The sequence below is a fragment of the Vanessa atalanta genome, chromosome 27, assembly GCF_905147765.1.
Source record: "Vanessa atalanta chromosome 27, ilVanAtal1.2, whole genome shotgun sequence".
In the NCBI taxonomy this organism is placed as follows: domain Eukaryota; kingdom Metazoa; phylum Arthropoda; class Insecta; order Lepidoptera; family Nymphalidae; genus Vanessa; species Vanessa atalanta.
In genome coordinates this window covers 1,915,003-1,936,412 of record NC_061897.1, presented here as the reverse complement: position 1 = coordinate 1,936,412, position 21,410 = coordinate 1,915,003, and the positions used below count along the sequence as shown (strand labels likewise).

At 32.9% G+C, this 21,410-nt stretch overlaps 3 protein-coding genes across 4 annotated transcripts in view; 1 reads left to right on the top strand and 2 right to left on the bottom strand.

Annotated features, from left to right (window-relative positions):
* LOC125074229 (LIM and SH3 domain protein Lasp) overlaps positions 1-1,842 on the top strand; it is a 37,835-nt gene extending 35,993 nt beyond the window's left edge. The window contains exons 6-7 of one of the 2 annotated variants that reach the window (XM_047685504.1): positions 322-369; positions 863-1,842. In XM_047685504.1, coding sequence (XP_047541460.1) covers positions 322-369; positions 863-1,006 — 192 coding nt within the window. In that variant the 3' untranslated portion in view covers positions 1,007-1,842. The remainder of the gene's footprint in view (positions 1-321; positions 370-862) is intronic. The other variant, XM_047685503.1, reaches the window with a different exon arrangement.
* Positions 1,843-4,592: 2,750 nt separating this feature from the next.
* Positions 4,593-9,089, bottom strand: LOC125074205 (actin-like protein 6A). Its single transcript, XM_047685458.1, has 8 exons — positions 8,766-9,089; positions 8,326-8,474; positions 7,479-7,705; positions 7,252-7,369; positions 6,463-6,594; positions 5,870-6,020; positions 5,309-5,509; positions 4,593-4,889 (listed from the first exon to the last, which is right to left on the bottom strand). Exons 1-8 carry the CDS (start codon positions 8,965-8,967, stop codon positions 4,786-4,788), a joined length of 1,284 nt encoding a protein of 427 aa, XP_047541414.1. The 5' UTR covers positions 8,968-9,089; the 3' UTR covers positions 4,593-4,785.
* A 3,959-nt stretch (positions 9,090-13,048) lies between these two features.
* On the bottom strand, positions 13,049-21,149 carry LOC125074300. Its single transcript, XM_047685592.1, has 6 exons — positions 20,946-21,149; positions 20,588-20,693; positions 20,041-20,153; positions 18,744-18,803; positions 17,783-18,067; positions 13,049-13,501 (listed from the first exon to the last, which is right to left on the bottom strand). The coding sequence occupies exons 2-6, from the start codon at positions 20,688-20,690 to the stop codon at positions 13,295-13,297; spliced, it is 768 nt and encodes a 255-aa protein (XP_047541548.1). The 5' UTR covers positions 20,691-20,693; positions 20,946-21,149; the 3' UTR covers positions 13,049-13,294.
* Positions 21,150-21,410: the final 261 nt, after the last annotated feature.

Below are 21,410 nucleotides of genomic sequence, written 5' to 3'. Positions count from 1 at the left end.
TTATTTTAATGTGAGCCGAGATGGCCCAGTGGTTAGAACGCGTGCATCTTAACTGATGATTTCGGGTTCAAACCCAGGCAGGCACCACTGAATTTTCATGTGCTTAATTTGTGTTTATAATTCATCTCGTGCTCGGTGGTGAAGGAAAACATCGTGAGGAAACCTGCATGTGTCTAATTTCAACCAACCCGCATTGGAGCAGCGTGGTGGAATATGCTCCAAACCTTCTCCTCAAAGGGAGAGGAGGCCTTTAGCCCAGCAGTTGGAAAATTTACAGGCTGCTAATGCTAAAAAAATAAAAATTATTTTAATTCGTTTCAGAGAGTTTACATCGCCATGTACGACTATGAAGCGAACGACAGTGATGAAGTAAGATTTTATTATCTGTATTTTATTATATATTCATAAACTCATTTTTTTAAAATATTTTCTCATTAATAAAGCAAACGTATTATACTATACAACCATTTTAATTTTCAAGTTTTATGATATCAATTTATCGTTCAACAAAAATAAAAAGTTTTTGAGGATTAATCTAATCAAAAAATCTTATTAAAGGAATACTTTTTAGAAAAAAAACGGCTTGGGTTCCATCACAGGACTGATTGAACACTATTTATGAATAACAGCATTGTAAATCTGTTTGTTTGAAAAGAGAAACTATGCGAGTTTCTTTTCGTTTCTTCTCGCTGGATGCTGCTTTCCGAAACGGTGGTAGTGTTTAAATATTGACGATTCAAAAAAGCTTCATTGTGAAGTTTACTTGAATAGAATACATTTGATTTGATTTAAGCATCAATATTAGGAACTCAATGAGTTGAGGATTTTTAATATTAAAATTTAATATACGTCCAATCACCAGGTATCATTCCGCGAAGGCGACTACATATCGAACGTGACCTCCATCGACGAGGGCTGGATGACGGGGCAGGTCCTCCGCACCGGCCGCACCGGCATGCTGCCCGCCAACTACGTGGAGCTCGCCACCGACGCCCGTCCGCGCTGAGACCCGACCCGACACATACAGCCACACGAGTCATTCACGATACACCACACCACACAAGTTACAAGATACAAGTCACTATATTTCATATAAAATATACAATGACAGACAGACACGATAGTCTATTCCGATGGCAGGGGGATTGAAGATAAACAAATAAATTTGACCTTGAATTGACATGATGTCGTTGGTCGAGATCTAATATAATCTATGATATTCTTTATGGATCCGTAAACTGTTTGTATTGCATAATATAGAAGATTATTACGAAATCGCATGAAATATTTAATTCTAAAGTTTGTTTATCATTACTCGTCCTGCCGTTGGAATAAATTATACACATGTGATACACTGACATACGCCATTAATACTAATAAAATGAACCTATATTAAAATGCCACTAACACCATTGATAGACAATAAACCGCTATAGAATAGTATATTACGAAACATATAATATTTATTTATATATAATGCCACTGTCGTATTCGACACTCGCCACATAATCATACATACTTATTATATATATTATATAAAATTTGTAACTTATACAAGAAATACGCTTTTTAAATAATGTACATTGAAAATTATGTCATTTTTGGCGCCTAATTTTTCTTGAATTATTACTCGATAATAATTTTTAAATATATGATTAAGAAGGCGCAAGAAGCAAATTCCGTTTTTAAAATTCCATTGCACTGTACGTTCCAAAACTGCTCGTATTTGTAAATTAAATTCATTAATTTATGCGCTTCATAGTAAACAGATAATGTATGTTATGTGTCCAATATTTATAATTGCATTTTAAAATCATTCCAAAAAAAATAATAAAAAAATATTTGTATTTTTATTTTATGGCAACATTTTGAGAGATTATTTTATGTTTAATTGGCTACTTAATAAATTATTTTAAACAATTTGTAATGCAAAATGTTTTTTCTAGTTATAAAAAAAATGTATATTTCTGGGATTTTTTTTTTTTTGCATAAATCCCAAAAATATGTATGATAAAGCCTTCGAACAATATTTTACGATAATTTTTGTACCTGGTCACACAGCAGGTCGCAATATACTTTACACATTGTAAATAATTTTACATTTAAATATAAACTTTATGGTGTTATACCATATTTTTATATATATTTTTGTAGAAATAAATTTTTATAATTACATACTTTAATATTTCTAAAAATGCGATCAATGCATAATAAATATTTTAGGCACACATTTTTTATTCACATTCCGTTTTTACCGGGAACTTAGGTCTTATTTTTTTTTTTTATTAATCTACTATACAAATTACTCGTTCTTTTTTAATCTGTTGTAATTGTTTTTGCCGCCAATTTTTAATCGAAACGTCAATTTATCTTGTGATGTTTATTTTAAATTATTGCAAAATAATATTATGAATGGTTAAAAAAAATAAAATAGGGCGTAAGTTCTCGAGCATTCAAGTTATCATATCGTTACAGCCATAGAACAAATCCGTTTCTGTAATTTTTTTTTAATATCGAGTAAGAAAATGTTCTACTTGTAATTGTACCAAGGCCTCCTTCAGGTTTAAAGCTAATTCCACCACTGCGTCCCAATGATGTTTGGTGGATTATTTAAATAGATAGTTTATATTTAATTTCTCGAAACTATTTAATTTTTTATGACACTGAAAAGTGGGATTTTTATATTCAGATCGGATAAAATAACCGTTTGAAAAAGTTTATTATGAAGGTATTGGCTTATAGTACCTTTTTATTATTAAATTCTATAAAATAAATTAATTAAAGTTTAATTTAACGCACAGCATATTAAACAGCATGTTATAATTATAATTAATTTATAAACAAATGATAAGTCATTACAAAACTGTTATTGTTCTACGTTTGTAATGATATATTGTCCTTTTATATTATAGCTTGTTTTAATAACATGAATGTTGATTATGTTGTACATGATGTCTAAACTAAAATAACTTGATAGGACTGAAATAAATATTCCACTCTTAAAATAAGAAAAGGCAAGGCAAAGATAAAACGTTGCCTATTCCTTATTATTTTTCTTATTTGGTAAATCTTGACAAACTTTAGAACTAACAAATTAAAAAAAAAAAAAGAAACAGCAGTAAATAAAGATTTGTTCGAAATATGATTTCTTAAAATATTATCGTGATTTGAAATCGACTTTTGAGCGGACACTAGTACAACTTATATTTAACTTTTAAATCAATGTCTTTGTAAATGCTCTTCTGTAATGTTTCAATGTCTCCCGCGTTTATTACTATATAAACTGGTTATTTATTGTTACTAACATTGAGATTGGCGGAACTATTGTATTTTGAAACCATGGAATAGCAATAAAGCTCGGTCACAGAAGTTGTGTTGCCAGATTTTAGTCCTGTTAAATATTTAGATGTTGTGTACGACTGAATCAGACTTTGATACTTATTGTTAATTACAAGTGTTGCACGGTTAGATTAGACACTCTCTATTTATTATTTTATTTACTTAAGACTACTCTGCCCTATTGATTGTTAAATCTCATTTTATAAGCCACTTTGTAGGGGCAGTGTTTTGTCTCAGTATATAATTTGTTGTAATTGTAAGCATTTTTAATACATCACAATTGAACGGCTTAATTAAGAGCGAGATTATCAAATTGTATATTTATTTTTTAAATTAAAGTTTTTTTCATTTGGTCATTATTTTGTTGTTGTAATTACTGTACTGTACGTTCGTATTTTTAAATTGTTGCATTTTCGCTCTTCAATACCACAAGTTACGAGATCTTATGAATGGTAACAGTATTATATACCGATCCGATGTTACAGTGCCTTTGCCTAATATTTAATAAAATTTAAGCAATAAAAAAATCTTGTTTTATTTATTATATTCAACGAAAATAAATGAATTTCCGTAAAATAAATTAGTTAAGAAGTATATTTTTTACAAGTGTAAAAAAAAATGACATATATAGGTTTTTTTATATACTATATGGCCAAACGATTTTTAGGAACATAGTGACATAAGATGCTCTTGCATTTATCTTCCTAAATTTCAATGTCAAAATGGCGTCGAATAAAATTTTATAGGAATATTCTAAGCAAAATTTGGAAGCAAAGTGGATATAAGTAGTTGGGTGGAATAATGTTGTATTATAAATAAATATATTGTATTAAAAAAGAACAGTTAGTAGAATACAATATAGCTGAGTTATTACCAAATTGTATGATATATGTAAATCCATTTTTTTTAATTTTATTCCTCGATTGGAATATGCTAGCGCATAGCACAACCAGTAACAAAAAACAAAATACTGTATAAGTGAATATGTCGGCATGTCAAGAAAGAAGGCATTGAAAGAAGGTTCAAATTATCGTTGTACCTATAAAAAAATCTGGATAAGAATATAAGAATTTAAACTGGATCAGATACAAGACAATTTGACAACTTTCTTTGTTATACTTGCTTTCTTATTATCATTCGGTAGATACTTATATTGGTTTTCAATTACGATAGTATCGAGTCCTTTAGACATTGTACTTCTCTCGTACGAACAGATGGATCTCTGATAGTCTCAAATAAACAAAAGGCAGAAATACTTACAACTATTTATTTATCACTCACAATCATTCATACGTGTATTTTACAGTTCAAAGTCGTAATACAAAACAAATAAATCGATCTGACGGAAACATTTACTCGTATAAAAGTAGAAGTTGTATTCACAAAACTAAAAAATGTAAGTCCATATTTGTTATTTATCTTATATATTTATGAATCGACATGTCTCTAGGGACACTTCCTCTCCAGCTGCCCCTTGCCACCCTCGTCGTACTCCTGCGAAGATATCCACATCTGTTGAAACGAGCCGATCGAAGCGAGGATCGATCCACCTGTTGACACGAAAAGTATTTTCATCACTCGCGTTGTCGAGTGTTACGAGACTAGCCCTAGCCTCCAATACGGTGCTACGTCATAGGATATCATAATTAGTTATATCATTAACAATGTCACATTATTATTATTATTACATATTATTACAATTATTATTGTAATTAATTGATCAATAATTTGTACAACTTTAGTTAATATTATTTTATATGGAATAACATTGAATACTGGCGTGTAACACTATTTCTTATTTTAAAAGTGATTGAGCGTCATAAGGGAAACAATTGGATGATTGGGGGCATTGTAAAAATATAGAGAGAGAGATTGAAACATCATTGTACAACATAATTCTATTTTGCCATCCCGAACCACTGAAATGACACTCGTGTACGTATATATATGTACGTAGGGCGGCGCGTACCGATCCAGGCGGCGAAGCGGCGCTCGGCGGGCGCGGGCGGCGCGGTGACCTTGAGGCGGTGCGCGGAGGGCGCGCGGCCGGCCAGCTCCTTGGCGAGGCGCTCGAGCCAGCCAGTCGCGCACGCGCCGCCGCCGCACGCCACCACGGCGCCCCACAGCGCCGCGCGCGCGTCCGCGTCGCACGCGCCGGCCGCCGCGCACACTGCCGTAACCGTAAAAAAATATGTAAACGTGGCTGTTCATGCTGCCGATGTTTTCTTCGTATGCTGCTTTGTGAAGTCGTCGATTAAGTTAAAGATATTCCAGTATAACCTTTTAAGCCACAGGTGAATAAATTCTGCCCAGCAGTGGGAGTGGTTACCGTCTGTTAGATTAATGGCTCCAACGGATTATATATTGGGAATATAGAGAGCACCTATGTTTACATACTGACTTGTACACTTCTATATCTCCTGTGAAGTTTGTTTGCCCTTGATTTGATAAATTTTAACAGGATGTCGTTATTAGAAATTACCAGAATAGTCATCGTCCTACATATCTTACAGGTTGTACATTGACAAACCTAAATGCGGAGCCCCAAGGCTCTGCTCGAATAGGCACTCGGACAGCTTGAAGCGTTCAGGACCGAAGTCCTGATGGTATCCACCGGGGAACTCATAGTGCAATCCGGGGACGGATGCCGCGGACCGATCGTCATATGCCGTCTCTGAGACCTATGGGTAAACATTATTATTATTAAAACATTATTAATGTTAATTTCAAGGTCACGTAGCCTAAATATTGAATTTACACCATACAATGTTTAGTAAAGTATCCAAATACTACTAGCGGCTATTATATCTGCACAAATAGGACTCCGTCGATGCAGATTTTACTTTTGAACCTACAGAAGTCAAAGAATTTCTGTCGACAAGAACTTGACGACTTAATCAACAAATTTTATATCATAGTAATGCAAGTTAACTGCACGAAACATTCCTGAATTGTTACCCTACAAAAGTTTATGATAAATAATACATACGATCTATTTATAAGTGAAAACGGAAATCCACTCAGTACTTTTTGCTATTAACATATAAAAACTGTCAGTGTGGGCAGTCTTACTTATAATATACATATATACTATATATGATTTATAAAAGTAAACGATATTACGTGAGCGACGCAGTGCACAAAGTCTTCATACTGCCGTTTCAACATGTACTGTTGCCACGTGTGTGTGAGGCCAGCCGGTAGAGTCTTCAACGTGTACCGAGCTCTTTCCCTCTCCCGGATCACCTCTTTGCTCTGGAATTAAATTAAATACAATACATTATATAGTAACTAGAAAATTCCAGCAAAAAAATGTCCTGTGTGTAATATGCCATATAAATAAAACTGTTTTACAAAGTAAATAAATAAATATTGGACAACATCACATACATTACTCTGATCCCAATGTAAGTAGCTAAAAAGCACTTGTGTTATGGAAAATCAGAAGTAACGACGGTACCACAAACACCCAGACCCAAGACAATATAGTAAACCTTTTCTACATCGACTCGGCCGGGAATCGAACCCGGGACCTCGGAGTGGCGTACCCATGAAAACCGGTGTACACACTACTCGATCACGGAGGTCGTTAAAGTGGTTGTTCCCAACACCTCCCAAAATTATACTGTGTCATACTTTGTCGGAGTCTATTAAACTCAAACATGATATTACACCAATGTTTATTTTTATATATAAGATATCTATTAATATGTGGTTTCCTAAAACAGAAGACCCCGAAAGGGAGTTTATTCCATACCATCTTCAGGGCAAATAATATTGTATTTTATGTAGAAACATTGTCATCCGTTGACCAGGATATTGTATTGATGGTGATATAAATTTGTTTATTCCACAGTCGTTTAGGCCCCCATATATATATCGAAATGTTAAGCAAACGAGTAACAAACATACCTGTATGCTGTAAATGGGTAACATCTGTATGTGCATATTGTTGAGCATGTGTTTTGCTTGAGCCACGAGGTGATCACCACCGACTGGGGACCTTACTGCTGCACTAACTAGAGCATATCTGACAAGTAAATACATTTTTTCTGTTAATTAAACTGCCTTTATCTTGATAGAAAGGCACAACCAAATTTCAGACGTAGTGATCAATATTACATATACTCTTTACATACCCGTCAATAACAGGTACGGCAGACGTCTGGCTGGCCCCTGCGTCAACTACGAGAGCAGTGGACTTCCCATTAGCAAATGCTGCTAATACTGCATTCTTAACCAGAAAGAAAGCTGGTGCTTGGTACTTTTCAAACAGGAGCTCGGCTAGCTTCTCTCTAGCAGGTCTAGTCGTCCACACGGCCTCCGTGAACAGAGCTGGATGGTGCTCTGATGGGGACCTTATAACCTGTGAATAGATTTCATCAACTTACTGTGTTTTTTGCATATAAACTCGTAATTAATAATAATTTATTTCTGTTATAACAAGAGATAGAAGAATTATTTCTATTTGCATGTTGTAAAAGTAAAGTATTTAATTAAGCAATTACAATGTATTTCGTGTAGTATTAATGTTATATACAGTAGAAACTCGATTATCCAAACTAATTGAGTGGCCCTAATTAGTTCTGTTAATAATTAATATGATAAGACTAGTTTGGATAATCAAAAGGTACTTCTGGACAAGAACAAACAAAAACAACACTTTTTCACATAAAAACAGTACAATGTATTAAAATATGAAACAACTAAAATAAATCATATGCAATAAAAGGTAATAATTATTTTTTTTTATAAAATGTCAAATCTAAATTGACAAACAACTGCAACGGGCCAGTATTCGTCTAACTGAGGTTCTACTGTGGTTCTATCTTATTAGGTTATTACTCAAATGATTAATTGATGATTATAATTTTATTATATCTAGTCTATTTAAATTTAATATGTGAAATCTTTAATCGTTAGTGAATAATCTCTCATGTACTAAAATAAAACAGTTCCACAGTTTCTACAACTTAAATTGATTACCTTTGAGTAACAATAATCCAGCATTTTCTCAAAGAGGTCCCAGTTTTCAACCTGCCCGTCTTTCATGTAAGTCTGCACTTCCATACCTGGACGTGGTACGTGCAGCTCTGTCACATCAATGTAGTAGCGTAACTCATCTTTTTTTGTATCTAATAATAAAAACAAAGCAAAGGCTCGTAAATTTTACTGACAGACCAAATTACTATATTTCTTTGCTCTAAAATCTCACAATACAAGATTATTGCTAGGTCTTGTGTTCAGCGGTAAATAATATTTTGTAATGCTCAATATAATGAACAAAGAAATTTATTTCAATATATCCTGCTTGTTCGAGAGCTGTCTCATAAAACAGAACCTAATTTCACTAATTACGTTCTTTATCTAAGTTCTTGGTAACGCACAAATATGATAATTTAAGAAATATCGTATTTTCCACTCACTGCTTTGAGTAACATTTCCATCTGGAACCTTCTCTTCTGCTTCTGGAATATGTGTTGCAGGTCCAACGCCTATAACTGCTGGGATATCAGCTTTCGGAGTATCTTCTTGGGCATAACCAACTCGCAAAGAATGATGCCCGGGATCGAAAACTAACGCACCTATTTCATCTCCCCCGTATAACATACCGTTCGGTCCACTCATTTTCACTCCTTACTTACAACATAAATTAATATTTATGTTTTGGTTTATGAAATCGGCGCGAGACTAATGTACATAAACTACAAGAACAAGTTAGTTTATTTTTTTCGATGACATTTATTATTATGGCAATGAGTACTGAGTAGTGACAGATAACATTTCATTGCGTTCAAGTAAGCGTTGATTTTGTGATATAATTAAAGATAATTTAAAAATATTCATAATTTTTTTTTTAAATTACAATTATTTTAATTTTTTTTTTCAAATAAGAAGACTCTTAATTCATAGTTCTAAATTCACCAAGAAATAATTTCGTGTTGCGAAACGCTACGTTAATAGACAATATGTTATTCTTTAATGGCAACATTTAAGTTGAAGGGTATGATTTTTACAAGGCATATAAAATTTCTGTTATTATTTATATTTATGGCCGTAGAAGTCGATATACGTCAAGATTATAATATGTAACTGAGGTATGTTGCTTATATTTTTATTGAACAGGCCACAGACATCTCGTATAGTTAGAGTACTAATAAAACTACAAAATGATTTGACAACACAAATATTTATTATAACACAAATATGTGACATCAATGTTCTACACACAACACATATTATCGTTTCTGTAAATAATTAATACATCTAAACACATAATTCTACACTACAATCCTTATTAATAAATTTCGATTTAATATATATGTATCACAATAATCTAAAACAAAATTATACAAATCTGATTAAAGATACACCACATATAATAAACACTTATTATTAGTTAATTGTATAGAAAATATGTCAAAATAGACGTAAATGTGGCTGCGACTTAAGCTTCTAATCTTCGTCATAATGAAACAGGAGCGAGAAATTAAATTTAGATATGAAATCTGTCAATTTAAAGTTTGTTTAAATAGATTTTTTTGATGTTAGTATAAAATCAGTACTGAAAATATAAAAGATATGATTTGTACCTGTTAGAGAATACTCATAGGAACTACAATAAGGCTCCCGAGTATCAATAGTATAAAATACGATAAGAAAGTACAATTTTATAAAACAATGTACCTGTTATACAATATACTTAAATTCTAAGTACACCGATTCTAATATCTACTATACATCAAATATTTTATTTAATATTATGGAAACATAACAAATTATGGGCGTGTCTATATTTAAAAAAATATCGGGTGATTTTTATTCTTATGCCGAGTGACAGACAGATGCAATCTTAGCACCTAAGTGAAGAAGAAATTATTAATAAGTTTTATATCCTTACTTCAGTCATGAGAAATGACCTTCCAAATCAGTCTTAAAAGCAATTCCGAGGCCTCAAATAGCTTAGACTAGATTTTTTTTTAATCGTACGGCACTCAGTTAACTAACTTTCTTATGCATATACCACACTTCCGATTAATATCTTATCTTAAATTTTTCAATATATTTTTTTGTATGTATACAAATTATGTTGTAAATTATACATTTTATTGTATACATACAAAGTATGTACATTACAAAATACATAAAAACTACCGAAATAATTGTATCTAATCACAATATTGATAGCATTTCGACAATCATATAAAATCGTAAGAACAAAACAAAATCCATTTTGTTATTTTAATAGAAATAGTTTTTATATATTAATTCTTTCGATCTACATCCGATGAAAGATCCGTACGTATATGTCTGTATTTCTTATGAGAGGCCTGTTTTATACTTTTCATGTTAATATTTTAACTAAACATTAAACTTAAAAAAAATAAAACATAAACAATATAATGATGGCAAGAGTTCGTTAATAATTAAAGCAAATTAATTAATGACTAATAATAAAAACAAACTAGAAGAAAATACAAAATGCACTTAAACGTACTTATATTGGAAACATATCGATAATAGTGGGTCTTGTTATGTATGAAATACGTTAAAAAACCTTACCTCCTTACGACCATCACCCAAGAAGGTGTGACACTGATTGAGAAGTCTTATTTTAAAAATTCCGTACAATAGAACGGTATAGGAGATATAAATAAATAATGTTTATCAACAAACAGTTCTTATCTGGCATACTTTGCGCTTGAATCGAACTCCCACGTCGGAAGATTTGGATAGATTTTATTAGTAAACAACTTAATATCTTAAAATAGTTTGTGAGAACCCAATTAACAATTGTATTTATAGTAAAACTATTATATGTTTATGGGGTACAGTATAAGTAAACTAATTAATTTTGATTTAATGAACACATCAAAAGAAAAAAGCATCGTTGCTAGCTATTAATCAGTTATGTTATGTAATATTAAATACATATTAAGTTACATTAACTTAAAAGTAAGTTATCAATTTAGGCATTAATCAGGAGACTTGAGCCAACTTGAGGTATTATTTAAAAATTAGTTTATAAATGTAATAAGCGTATTCACGGAGGCAATAAACGTCAAACATAACAAAACTAACTCCAATAATGACATTCGTATTTTAAAATAAAAAATATTATAGTATTAGAAAACAATCTTGAACACACTTGCGTGTACAAGAATAATTGCAAATGGATTATCACAAGTGTGACTGTAGCATAATATATGATTTCGCGTCGCGTTTGGACACCTTAGTACATATTTATATTTACTAAAGTGTTGTTATGCCTATAGACATAGAGAAATAGAATAGAGGGTTATGGTGTACGTTCGTTGGTTTAGTTTTACATTTCGTACAACAGAATCGGCATCGATATACATAGACATAGACAATGGACTGAGAAATACAAAGTGACAATGCAATCATAGACTATAAATTTTGTCCGTAATGTCTGATGGTCCATAACAGCGAAGACAGATACAAGTTAGGAAAAGATCAAGTCCGTGACACCCAAAGTCTAATCCAACCACAAGAGGATAAAAATACAACATTCGACTTCGAATTGACGCAATATCATTGGTTGAGAGCTTAATTAATAATATCGTTTTGAACGTCGACGAAGCTGTCATAAGAACTTTCCAAGTAAAATTAAAGTGGATATATGTAGTTAAGTGGAATGGTGTTAATTATAAATAAAGACACATTAATCACGAACTGTTAGAAGCGCGCAATATAGCCGTACTATTAGCATGGATACGTAAATCTAAGGCTTAGTTATATTCATTCCTTCTTCAAATAATATGGGCTGTAGGTCTATGGCGACAATATTTAAGGGCGGCAATTTCATATCTTTATTGCTGTCAAAATATCATATGGAACTTTGGTTCAATTATTTTCAAGCAAAAAGGGCACCATGATCTAACCTACAGGAACTCTTGCTAATGGTCGCAATGTTCACTTTCTGTCCTAAACGTCAGATTTAATCGTATTCAATTGACAGCTGGATATCGAACTCAGTCCATTCTATAGTCTATGGTCATAACGCAAACATTGAATATATTTATATCTATACTAAATTAGGCCATTGTATTAATATGTATCGAAAAATTTCTACGACTGTAATTTATAATATACTACATATAAATTGTTTCAGAAAGAAAAAAATATATATTTTACACAATACATGATGTACATAAAACATGTTAATTTTAACATTTATTTTATTTATTATAAAGTCTAATTAAGATATAGATAAAAAGTGTGCCAAAAATAGTCATCTTGTGTCTTAACGTCTAACAAGTAAGGATCTTTTCCACCACTAGTTATATATCTAAAATTGATTTAATTTGAAAAAAGAATAACAGACTAGTTTGAAGGGGAAATCCCGCCTTGAAAATATAAGTGTAACAGCGGTTTATGACTTTTTGGGGCGTGATTATTGTTACAAAATCATTTTATTTAAGTGTCTATTATACCTAATAGACCTATTTTATTAGTAAAAATAGGTTAATAATATCAAGTCAAATACATAACCATAGATAACAGTTCTCTATAAAGAAGCTAATTTTAACCACGGAAAAAAGGATTTTTTTTTCAGTTACAAATATGATATTTTCCCGTTAAATTAATTATTCCTTAATAAAATAAACTTAATAAATTATAATTTGTATTTATTGTTGTTTTTACTCTTAGTGCTATGAAATAAATTATATAAAATCAGAATAAATCAGGTAAACATTGTTCTAGACACAGAAGTTTAAACTTCGTGGTCATATATGCTCTTAATATAAATTAAAACTATATTCGAATTTAATTTTAGTGGAGAAATAGATCCAATCGTCTTCAAGTATTTACTCGCGACATCAATTTTGTGAAAACGAGCAAGACCTCTTTAGTTACGTACCTCGTAAGTGTACGTCCCCTTTTCCTCAGAACAGTAAAGCCTTCCATGCAAGGCTTCCCGTTTTCCTATTTACTGCACTTGGCACCCAACATTGATAGCGCTGAAAAGTGGTGCAACCCCTAATCCACCATCGCCATCTGTGACCCCGGCCAGGTAAGTGACTCCCGTGCAGTCAGCGCATGTGCAACTATCGGTAAGCGTGCACAGCCCTCGGGCTGTCGCTATTGCCTCCCATTTGATTTGTTCGTCGAGACTGCCGCTCCGATTTAGAAGGTTCTGGAGAACGTATTATTATTTTAGCTTAATGTTTTTTTATTATGATCTAATTGGTTTCTTCTGTATAGAAGTTCGATATGGCTCAAATTAGCCATAATTTTTGGACTAGTCCATTAATTAAGAAATTTCCGAATCGCAAGCAATTGTATCACGAACATGTAGCTCATCTATTTTTACATAGCATACATAGACGGCAGAGAATTATCATGAACAAAGAATAGACACCTTTGCTATAATAATTGTTATCAGAATAATGATACAAGAATATTTAAGAATGATTTGTTTTTAGAAATTATGAGATGATGTACCAAATGTTTTATAAATTAAGAAAAAACCCAAATTCATTCAGAAGTGTGATGACACAGATAGACTTATAATTATTGTCCTTAACAGTAATAATTTTTGGAGTTGATTCCAATTTTTTTTTTATTAAATGATCTATTTACATATCATTTTTTTTTATTGTTGCCCAAAGGCAGACGTGCTAAAATCGGCCAAGTATGGTAAGTGGTCACCACCACCGCTACACATTGCCACTATAAGAAATTATTCCTTTCGCCGCCAATGCACCGCTAATAATCTACCTAATAATGTATCTCTTGTGCCTGTTATTACACTGGCTCACTCGCCATTCGAACCAGCACAAAGCAATACAGTGTTGATGTTTAGTGGTAGAATAGTTGATGTGTAATTGGTGCTGTAGAACTGGGTTCTGAAATATTGTATATGTCGCATAAATTGTAGGTAAAACATATACTGTAGGGTCTCCCCTATATGTTAAAACTGGATGCAAAACAAAAGTTTCACAAGATGGTGCTGAAGAAGTAGCAAGTTGTCGGAATCCGTTTGGGCAGTTGCTCAATGAACGTTAGCCGATACACTACCACAACATACAAAAGTCATCGTTGTAAAGAGTTTGACTATAAGTCAACGTCTTACGATGTACTCCTGACCGATTTTCGGTTACGGCAGCCCTTCGTATCAGACAATAGCTGTAAGAACAGATGCACTGTATTCCTTCAAACACAATCCAATGTGACGCCAATACGACACACTTGAAAAGAGTTCAGGCGCAGGACCAAAGCACGGGAGTGTTAACACTACGGGCTGCTATGGGCAATGTCTTTACAGAAAAACCCCAAGAACTTTTACAGCGACGCAATTCGGAGTTAGCACCCAGTAGACCAATGAGGTGTAGGCCCAGTATGTAACCAAAACTTTTAATAAATGTCTAGTAGTATACAGCCAATACCAATACCATTAGGTAACCAATACCATTTTATTAAATGTCCAAAACGATTTGTATATTTTCTCCAAAAAGTTTTACAGCCATTGCCATAATATGAAGAATAAAGTTATTTCCTCCTCTATAAATCGTAATCGTTAAAAACTAACCTTATAGCATTTTAGCCGACGATGTAGAAAATTAATCTGTCTCATCGTTCACTTTAAACTGTAATTAAACTTACTTCAGATGCAACAGCTCTGTGAAGTTTAACTCTCAAACGTTTTAACAACTTTGTGTATACTCGTATATATATTTTTGTGTGTGTAGTTACTGGATAACTACTCGTGAAATACTGAGTGGCTTTTTGGGGCAATTAGCGTACCCGTTTCTGTATATATAAGAAAACATTCCTTGACCTTTTTACTATATTTATTTCTTCACATACCTTTGCGTCATATAGATTTTTGAGTTTGTATTATGACGTCTTTTGACGCCATGATATGCGTCTAATAGCATTTCTGGCTAAACTTTGGTATACTCCCAAAAATTCGTATCGCATTTATATGTTTTGGCGTACCTACTTGTACTTAGGTGAATTTATCTAACCAGATACACTAAGGACTTGAGTTCTTGTTGTTGTTGAGAGATATATTAACATGACTATTATTTTAAACTTGCCTTAAAAATAAATTTTCTTAAATTTTTTAGGGCAAGGACTACGAATTTTGTTTTTTTTTGACATTTGAAATTACTTTTTTTGAATTTGAAATATGCTATTAATGCTGTTATACAGCCTCAAATTATCATCGGTAAAAAATACAAAATCATAAATACCTTAAACATATAAAGTATCATAATATATAAATCTCTTAAATAGAAAAGAACATAAAATTAATACTTGTGTGATTCTGAAAACTATAATCGAATACTTCAAACCTATAAAACACGACAAATCTCATTGCTGTTCTCTTAAGCAAAAGTCGATATAGCTTTAGCTTATATTATCTGGAACATCAAACGCTTTCTGCTCCAGATAATCAAAAGCCTTAGATAAATCTCAGAATTCACCAAAAACACTTTTTTTACGTCTTATATTTTTCGAATAATTGTCTAAAAACTTTTCAGTTTAAATCATCGAGAAATTAAAAACCTATAAAAGTGAACCTGAATTAATTTAATAATATGAATACTTTTTTTAATATTTTACTTAAAGACGGAAGTATAAAAATGTTTATAATCGCTAGTATTGCATTGGTTCCGATTTTAAAAAGTTTAGCAACAAATCAACATAGAAATAAATTAGGAAACAACTATATTAATGGAAAATAACACTGTATTAAGCGAGCATATATAATTGATTATATTTAGACGAAACACCCCCAAAAATAATAAGGGTCATCAGTTTACCCTACTATTATTAGACATATATATATGAAATATTACGCGCAAACTACGTATGTTGGTCGGACTGAAATTAACACTTGGAACACGCTTTCGTACGTTCATAATTTAATTCTTAAAAACTGTCTCTGTGCGGCCGTTACTCAGTTCAACTCGGCTAACTAAGGTTATGCCTCCTATACTTATGTACTCGTATGTAAATGATGTTGTAATCTTGTAAGATACATGTGTTTGACTATTGTGCAGGCCTTTCTGGGTGTCACTTTTTTTATCTCCAAACAACAATAGATGGCTTGTGTGGCTGTATTCCGTCCGGTTTGAAGTTAGCTTTTTATACGCATATGGAAGATAACTTAGATCCTACGATTGGCGGCGTAAGGAGGTGTTCGACATTGTTTGCACTTTGCCAGTCTCTATGGGCGACAACTTACCATCAAGTGATTTATTCGCTCGTCGCTCATCCTAAAATAATTATAAGAAGTAATTATCGTGTACAAGGTTGACAAAGAGAAACAAGAGCAAATCATTGAATTGGACATCTGAATGAGCTCCATTGATATTCCACGCGTTTCATTTGTGTTAATATTTTTTGTGAAGTCATCGTGGGCAAACTTGCACGAGACGACGTTCTACAACATACATTCACCAAACCGCATAGTAGAACTGTGGCAAAATAAGTACGAGCCTTTTAAAGTAGAATAGGATATGTTTTTTCTGACAGCGGTCTATTATGGGATGATACTGTAAAAACAAAATCAACGGCAGGAGGTTAGCAGATAAATAAAGAATTTTAAATTGACCCATTATGATCTAACGAAATAATTTGTTGATGATCTAAAATAATTCACGTTATTCGTAACGGTTGCAAGAAAAAGGCATTTTGAATGTCAGCGATTTCGTTATCGTATTAGAAGATAAAATTTTAAGATTAAAAGGGATATAAGTAATAATGTTGTATAATTAAGAACTATTTGTAGTGCATTACATTAACAGCCTGTAAATTTCCCACAGCTGGGCTAAGGCCTCCTTTCCCTTTGAGGAGAAGGTTTGGAGCATATTCAACCGCGCAGCTCCAATGCGGTTTGATGACGTACACATTTGGTAGAATTTCGTTGAAATTAGACACATGCAGGTTTCCTCACGACGTTTTCCTTCACCGCACGAGATGAATTATAAACACAAATTAAGCACATGAAAATTCAGTGGTGCTTGCCTGGGTTTGAACCCGAAATCATCGGTTAAGATGTATGTTGTAGTGCATAACCGCATGGAATCTTATATATTAATAGCGTGAGCCGATTTTTGTCCCAGTGATTGTGGGACGATAGCTGCACATAAAAGATCGGTTATGGTCTCATTTTAAGGAGCTTCAGTCGTAGATGCGCATGAAAATTAAAGAGGATTCTTGATCGCGATTAACTAAATTGTTACAATTTAACAAAGAATTAATTTAAGAGACCGGAAAAAAGGCGTGAAAGTCCTAAAAAATCTTTTGAATAACGAAGTTTCGCGGGAGACCCACTAGTAAGTAAAATGAAGGTTTGTTTTGTATATTATTGTGGACTATATTGAATTGTGGTAACTAAATTGTCAAGCAGATTCAGGACGAATATCAGTGAAACCTATATACATGGTTTGGTGTGGCGACTTACCTCCAAGACTTCAACATTGCTAGCTTGCCACATGTCCAGATCCGTCAGCTGCTGATCCTTCGATTTGCTCTTTTTCGGTTTCTTCAACATCGAGCAGTACATTGACACGTCGTTACTGGCGGTTATAGATGTTTCGTCAAATTGCAAGGAATTTGCGTCGTATGACGTAGACGCGTCGTCATCCAATGGTAGAGTCGTTTCCGCTTTGTCGTACGATTGCTCATCGTCTTCGAGTGTCATCGTCGATGTTCCCGTCGATTGGTTATGCAGATTTTCGTAGATTATCTAAAGTTCATAAAATATAAAGTCAGTGACGGTTGAACTGCTCGATTTTAGCTTAGTTTTTTATACTTCATTTCATGCTGGGTGTAGGAATTTGTCGTGAGGACATAATATGTTGGATGTCTTCTACCAAATATATATAAACCTGCACTGTAATAACGTGGAAGGTGCTCTAAGAACTTTCTATAACAGGATAGAGAACTTCTTTAAAAAGGTATGGACTGCCATAATCTCTAAAATAAAAACGAAAATGCTTTTCTTTTTCTAAAACGTCGGATACATTAATTTGACATCAATTTGAATTATAATTGACCAATGGCAGTTGATGACGCTATAGGGGACGAATTAACTTTCAGTATTTAATGAACTTAGAATACTACCCAGACAATCCATGGTCTGAGTCACCACCAAATCATCGGTAATCTATCGTAGTCCTTTGACAAACACAATCTGTTTTCCTGTTTTAATACAGAACTAGTACTAACTACTAAAAAGTACTAATTACAGACACAAGGGATATACTAAGATCTCACTGTAAGCAGCGAATTAAGTCGAATTAAGCGAATATTAATGTCAATTATTCGAGGTGAGTTAAAATTAGCTGGCCTCTTTTTTCGACTGCCTCTAAATATATTAACATAGATAACACAATCAGCTACAATAATAAGTTATATATTACCCTTTGTTCTTCAATTTTGCTGCAGAGACTAGCCCGCCTCGACTCTTCGTCACAGATAAACTAGAACAATACATTGAATATCACTTTTGTAAAGTCATCTATGGTGTTCCTAGAGACTAACTAATTAAATCACTGACTGAGCAAATTGCACGTTGGTTACTGTCAAGACCATACTTAGTGGTACTGGATGTACTATCAGATATCCTACCGCCAAACAGTAACACTTCGTATTGTTATGTTCAGTTTTGATGAATGAGTGATCCTCTGTAACTACAAGCACAAGGAACATAACATCTTAGATCTCAAGTTTGGTTGATATTTCTCACAGCACCAATGTCTATGGGCTGTGGTGACCACTTTCAATAAGATGACCAATTTGTCAGTCCGCGTTCATATTCTATAAAAAAATATTACCTGATGGTAAGGAAAAACACCTCAAATCATAAGAAACACTGGCTAGTTAGTGAGAAACACTAGCTCTTGAAAAAGTAGTAAAAACAAGTCCTAAAACTATCAATGCTTTGCCAACCAGCGCACCGCTTATCTGGTTTATGTCCGTAATTACACTGACTCGCTCGTTCACAGCAATGTAAAGTAATTATGTTTTATATTCAATCCTGACCCCATAGGCTACGTAATTTTCCTTCGAAACACGAGCTTTATGTTGCGTTGGAGAGGAAAACAAGAATATTAGTAATTGTTAAAAAACTGACGTTGATACTATGTATTAAAAATTAAATGTATATCAAGGTATTTGGATTATAATATGTGTATAAACAACAACGGTGTCACGCCTTATCACTTTAAATTTCCTGTATTTTACTTTGTGCTACCGCTAAAAAACAGTACTCAGTATTGTGTGTTCCGGTTTGAAGGGTAAGCGAGCCAGTGTAACTACAGGCACAAGGGACGCCAATGCGTCCTTAGTTGCCAACCTTGGGAACTAAGATGCTATATCTTAGTTCCCAAGGTTGCGACGCATTGGCGATGCAAGGAATGGTTAATGTTTCTTACAGCGCCATTGTCTATGGGTGGTGGTGACCACTTACCATCAAGTGGCCTTTATGCTCGACCGCCAACATATGTATGTAAAAAAAAAATTGTAGCCCACTGGCGCCCAACGTGGGACTCATTGCAACAATAATATAATTAATAAACAGTCTACTGGTTAATCGTTAAGTCATTGGGGTCTCCGGAAACGCGCCATCTTATCCGACGAGACGTACCGGTGCAGTAAAATAGGGTTGCCCCGAAATAATTATTTATTTAAAGTTAAATAGTTCCAATAATCACTTACATCATCATCGTCTTCGTCGAGATTTAATACGGAAAATATGTCCGCGGAAAAGAAATCCTCGTTTGACACGATTCCTTTGCTCGTTGACGCCACGGGTGAGTCCGGTGTGTTAACTATTGAAAAATAATAATTTAAATTTCGAACGAATCATTGACATTACTCTGTAAGGTAAGAGACAAATCGTATGGTCGAATTTAAGTACAACGTTTCAATATTACGCTTTTGTGTTCCAGTAAAATTTTTATTAACACACTAAACACAAAGATCAACATTCACACAGCCATCATAATAAATAGTGAAGTTAATAGTTGAAGGATCAATGTAGTGTACATAAGTCAGCTTTAAACTTTTCAATAGTGAGATGTGAAGAGAGTTCTTACAAAATACTATTTAAATCACGACAAACAAGCGCTATTATAGAAAAGTTTTATAATATTTATTAAATATTTGCGAAAGAATCCATGTATTTTTATTATGGCAACATTCATTAACATGAATTTGTAATATGAAAAATTTTGTAATATGAAAAATATTATCATATGTTTACCATTATCGTTGCTGGGGCTCGTCTGAAGAAGATTTTCAGTTGAAGGCTGCTCGGCGTGATCTCGACTTCGAGTCTTGAATATCCCGAATTTTGTTGGAGCCATTTTCTTAACAACAAAAAACATATAAATGAACGATGTCTAAACTTAAAACATAAATGAATTATAAAATCAACATAATAAAAATGTTTGTGTTCATTATATTATTATTATTTAAGGCACGATATGAAAAAGAAAATAACAAACATTTCCATAATATTTAGTATATATTATATATGTATTTTAGTAAAATAGCTCAATATTTTAATAATATATATAATGTTAAATGACTGTTTCATTATAATTACTTGCTAGACTTACCAGTAGCCTGTAATATGTGTAGCTCCAAGTCAAATTCGGCGTTAATACTTGGTATTTTATCCTGTAGACATTTTATTCACAATAGTTGATCGTAGCTCCATAAATAGGAATACAGAATAAACAAACAGCACTTAGCTTATATTTAATTTGTGCCCGAAATATTTCTAGATATATTCATAGAATATCAATTGTAATATAAATATATTTATATTTTACGAATAAACCACCATGGCCATTTCTCAATAACACTGACTGAAAAAGGTCCTTTATAGCGTCGCGAGCAATCGTTGCAGACAGCTTTCCGCCACAGATTATAAAGGAAACAAAATTATAAAATTCTATGAAGGTAAACCTAAAATGTTGTTATTACGTATATTTCTTAAACATATTTTCTTATTTGTTTATGTTTTTTATATGAATTATTAATAACAATATGTTTTTTGAACAAAACCTTAATTGTTATAT

What these genes read in the sequence shown, in the direction of transcription:
- LOC125074205 (XM_047685458.1), bottom strand. Translation starts at nt 8,967, where the DNA reads ATGAGTGGACCGAACGGTATGTTATACGGGGGAGATGAAATAGGTGCG. An exon ending in TGGATTATTGTTACTCAAAG is followed by an intron (nt 7,706 to 8,325) that starts GTAATCAATTTA and finishes ATCTATTCACAG; the next exon opens with GTTATAAGGTCCCCATCAGA. An exon ending in CCTTGGGGCTCCGCATTTAG is followed by an intron (nt 5,510 to 5,869) that starts GTTTGTCAATGT and finishes CGGTTACGGCAG; the next exon opens with TGTGCGCGGCGGCCGGCGCG.
- LOC125074300 (XM_047685592.1), bottom strand. Translation starts at nt 20,690, where the DNA reads ATGGCTCCAACAAAATTCGGGATATTCAAGACTCGAAGTCGAGATCAC. An exon ending in GCAAAATTGAAGAACAAAGG is followed by an intron (nt 18,068 to 18,743) that starts GTAATATATAAC and finishes TATGAACTTTAG; the next exon opens with ATAATCTACGAAAATCTGCA. An exon ending in GCAATGTTGAAGTCTTGGAG is followed by an intron (nt 13,502 to 17,782) that starts GTAAGTCGCCAC and finishes TACGTTCTCCAG; the next exon opens with AACCTTCTAAATCGGAGCGG.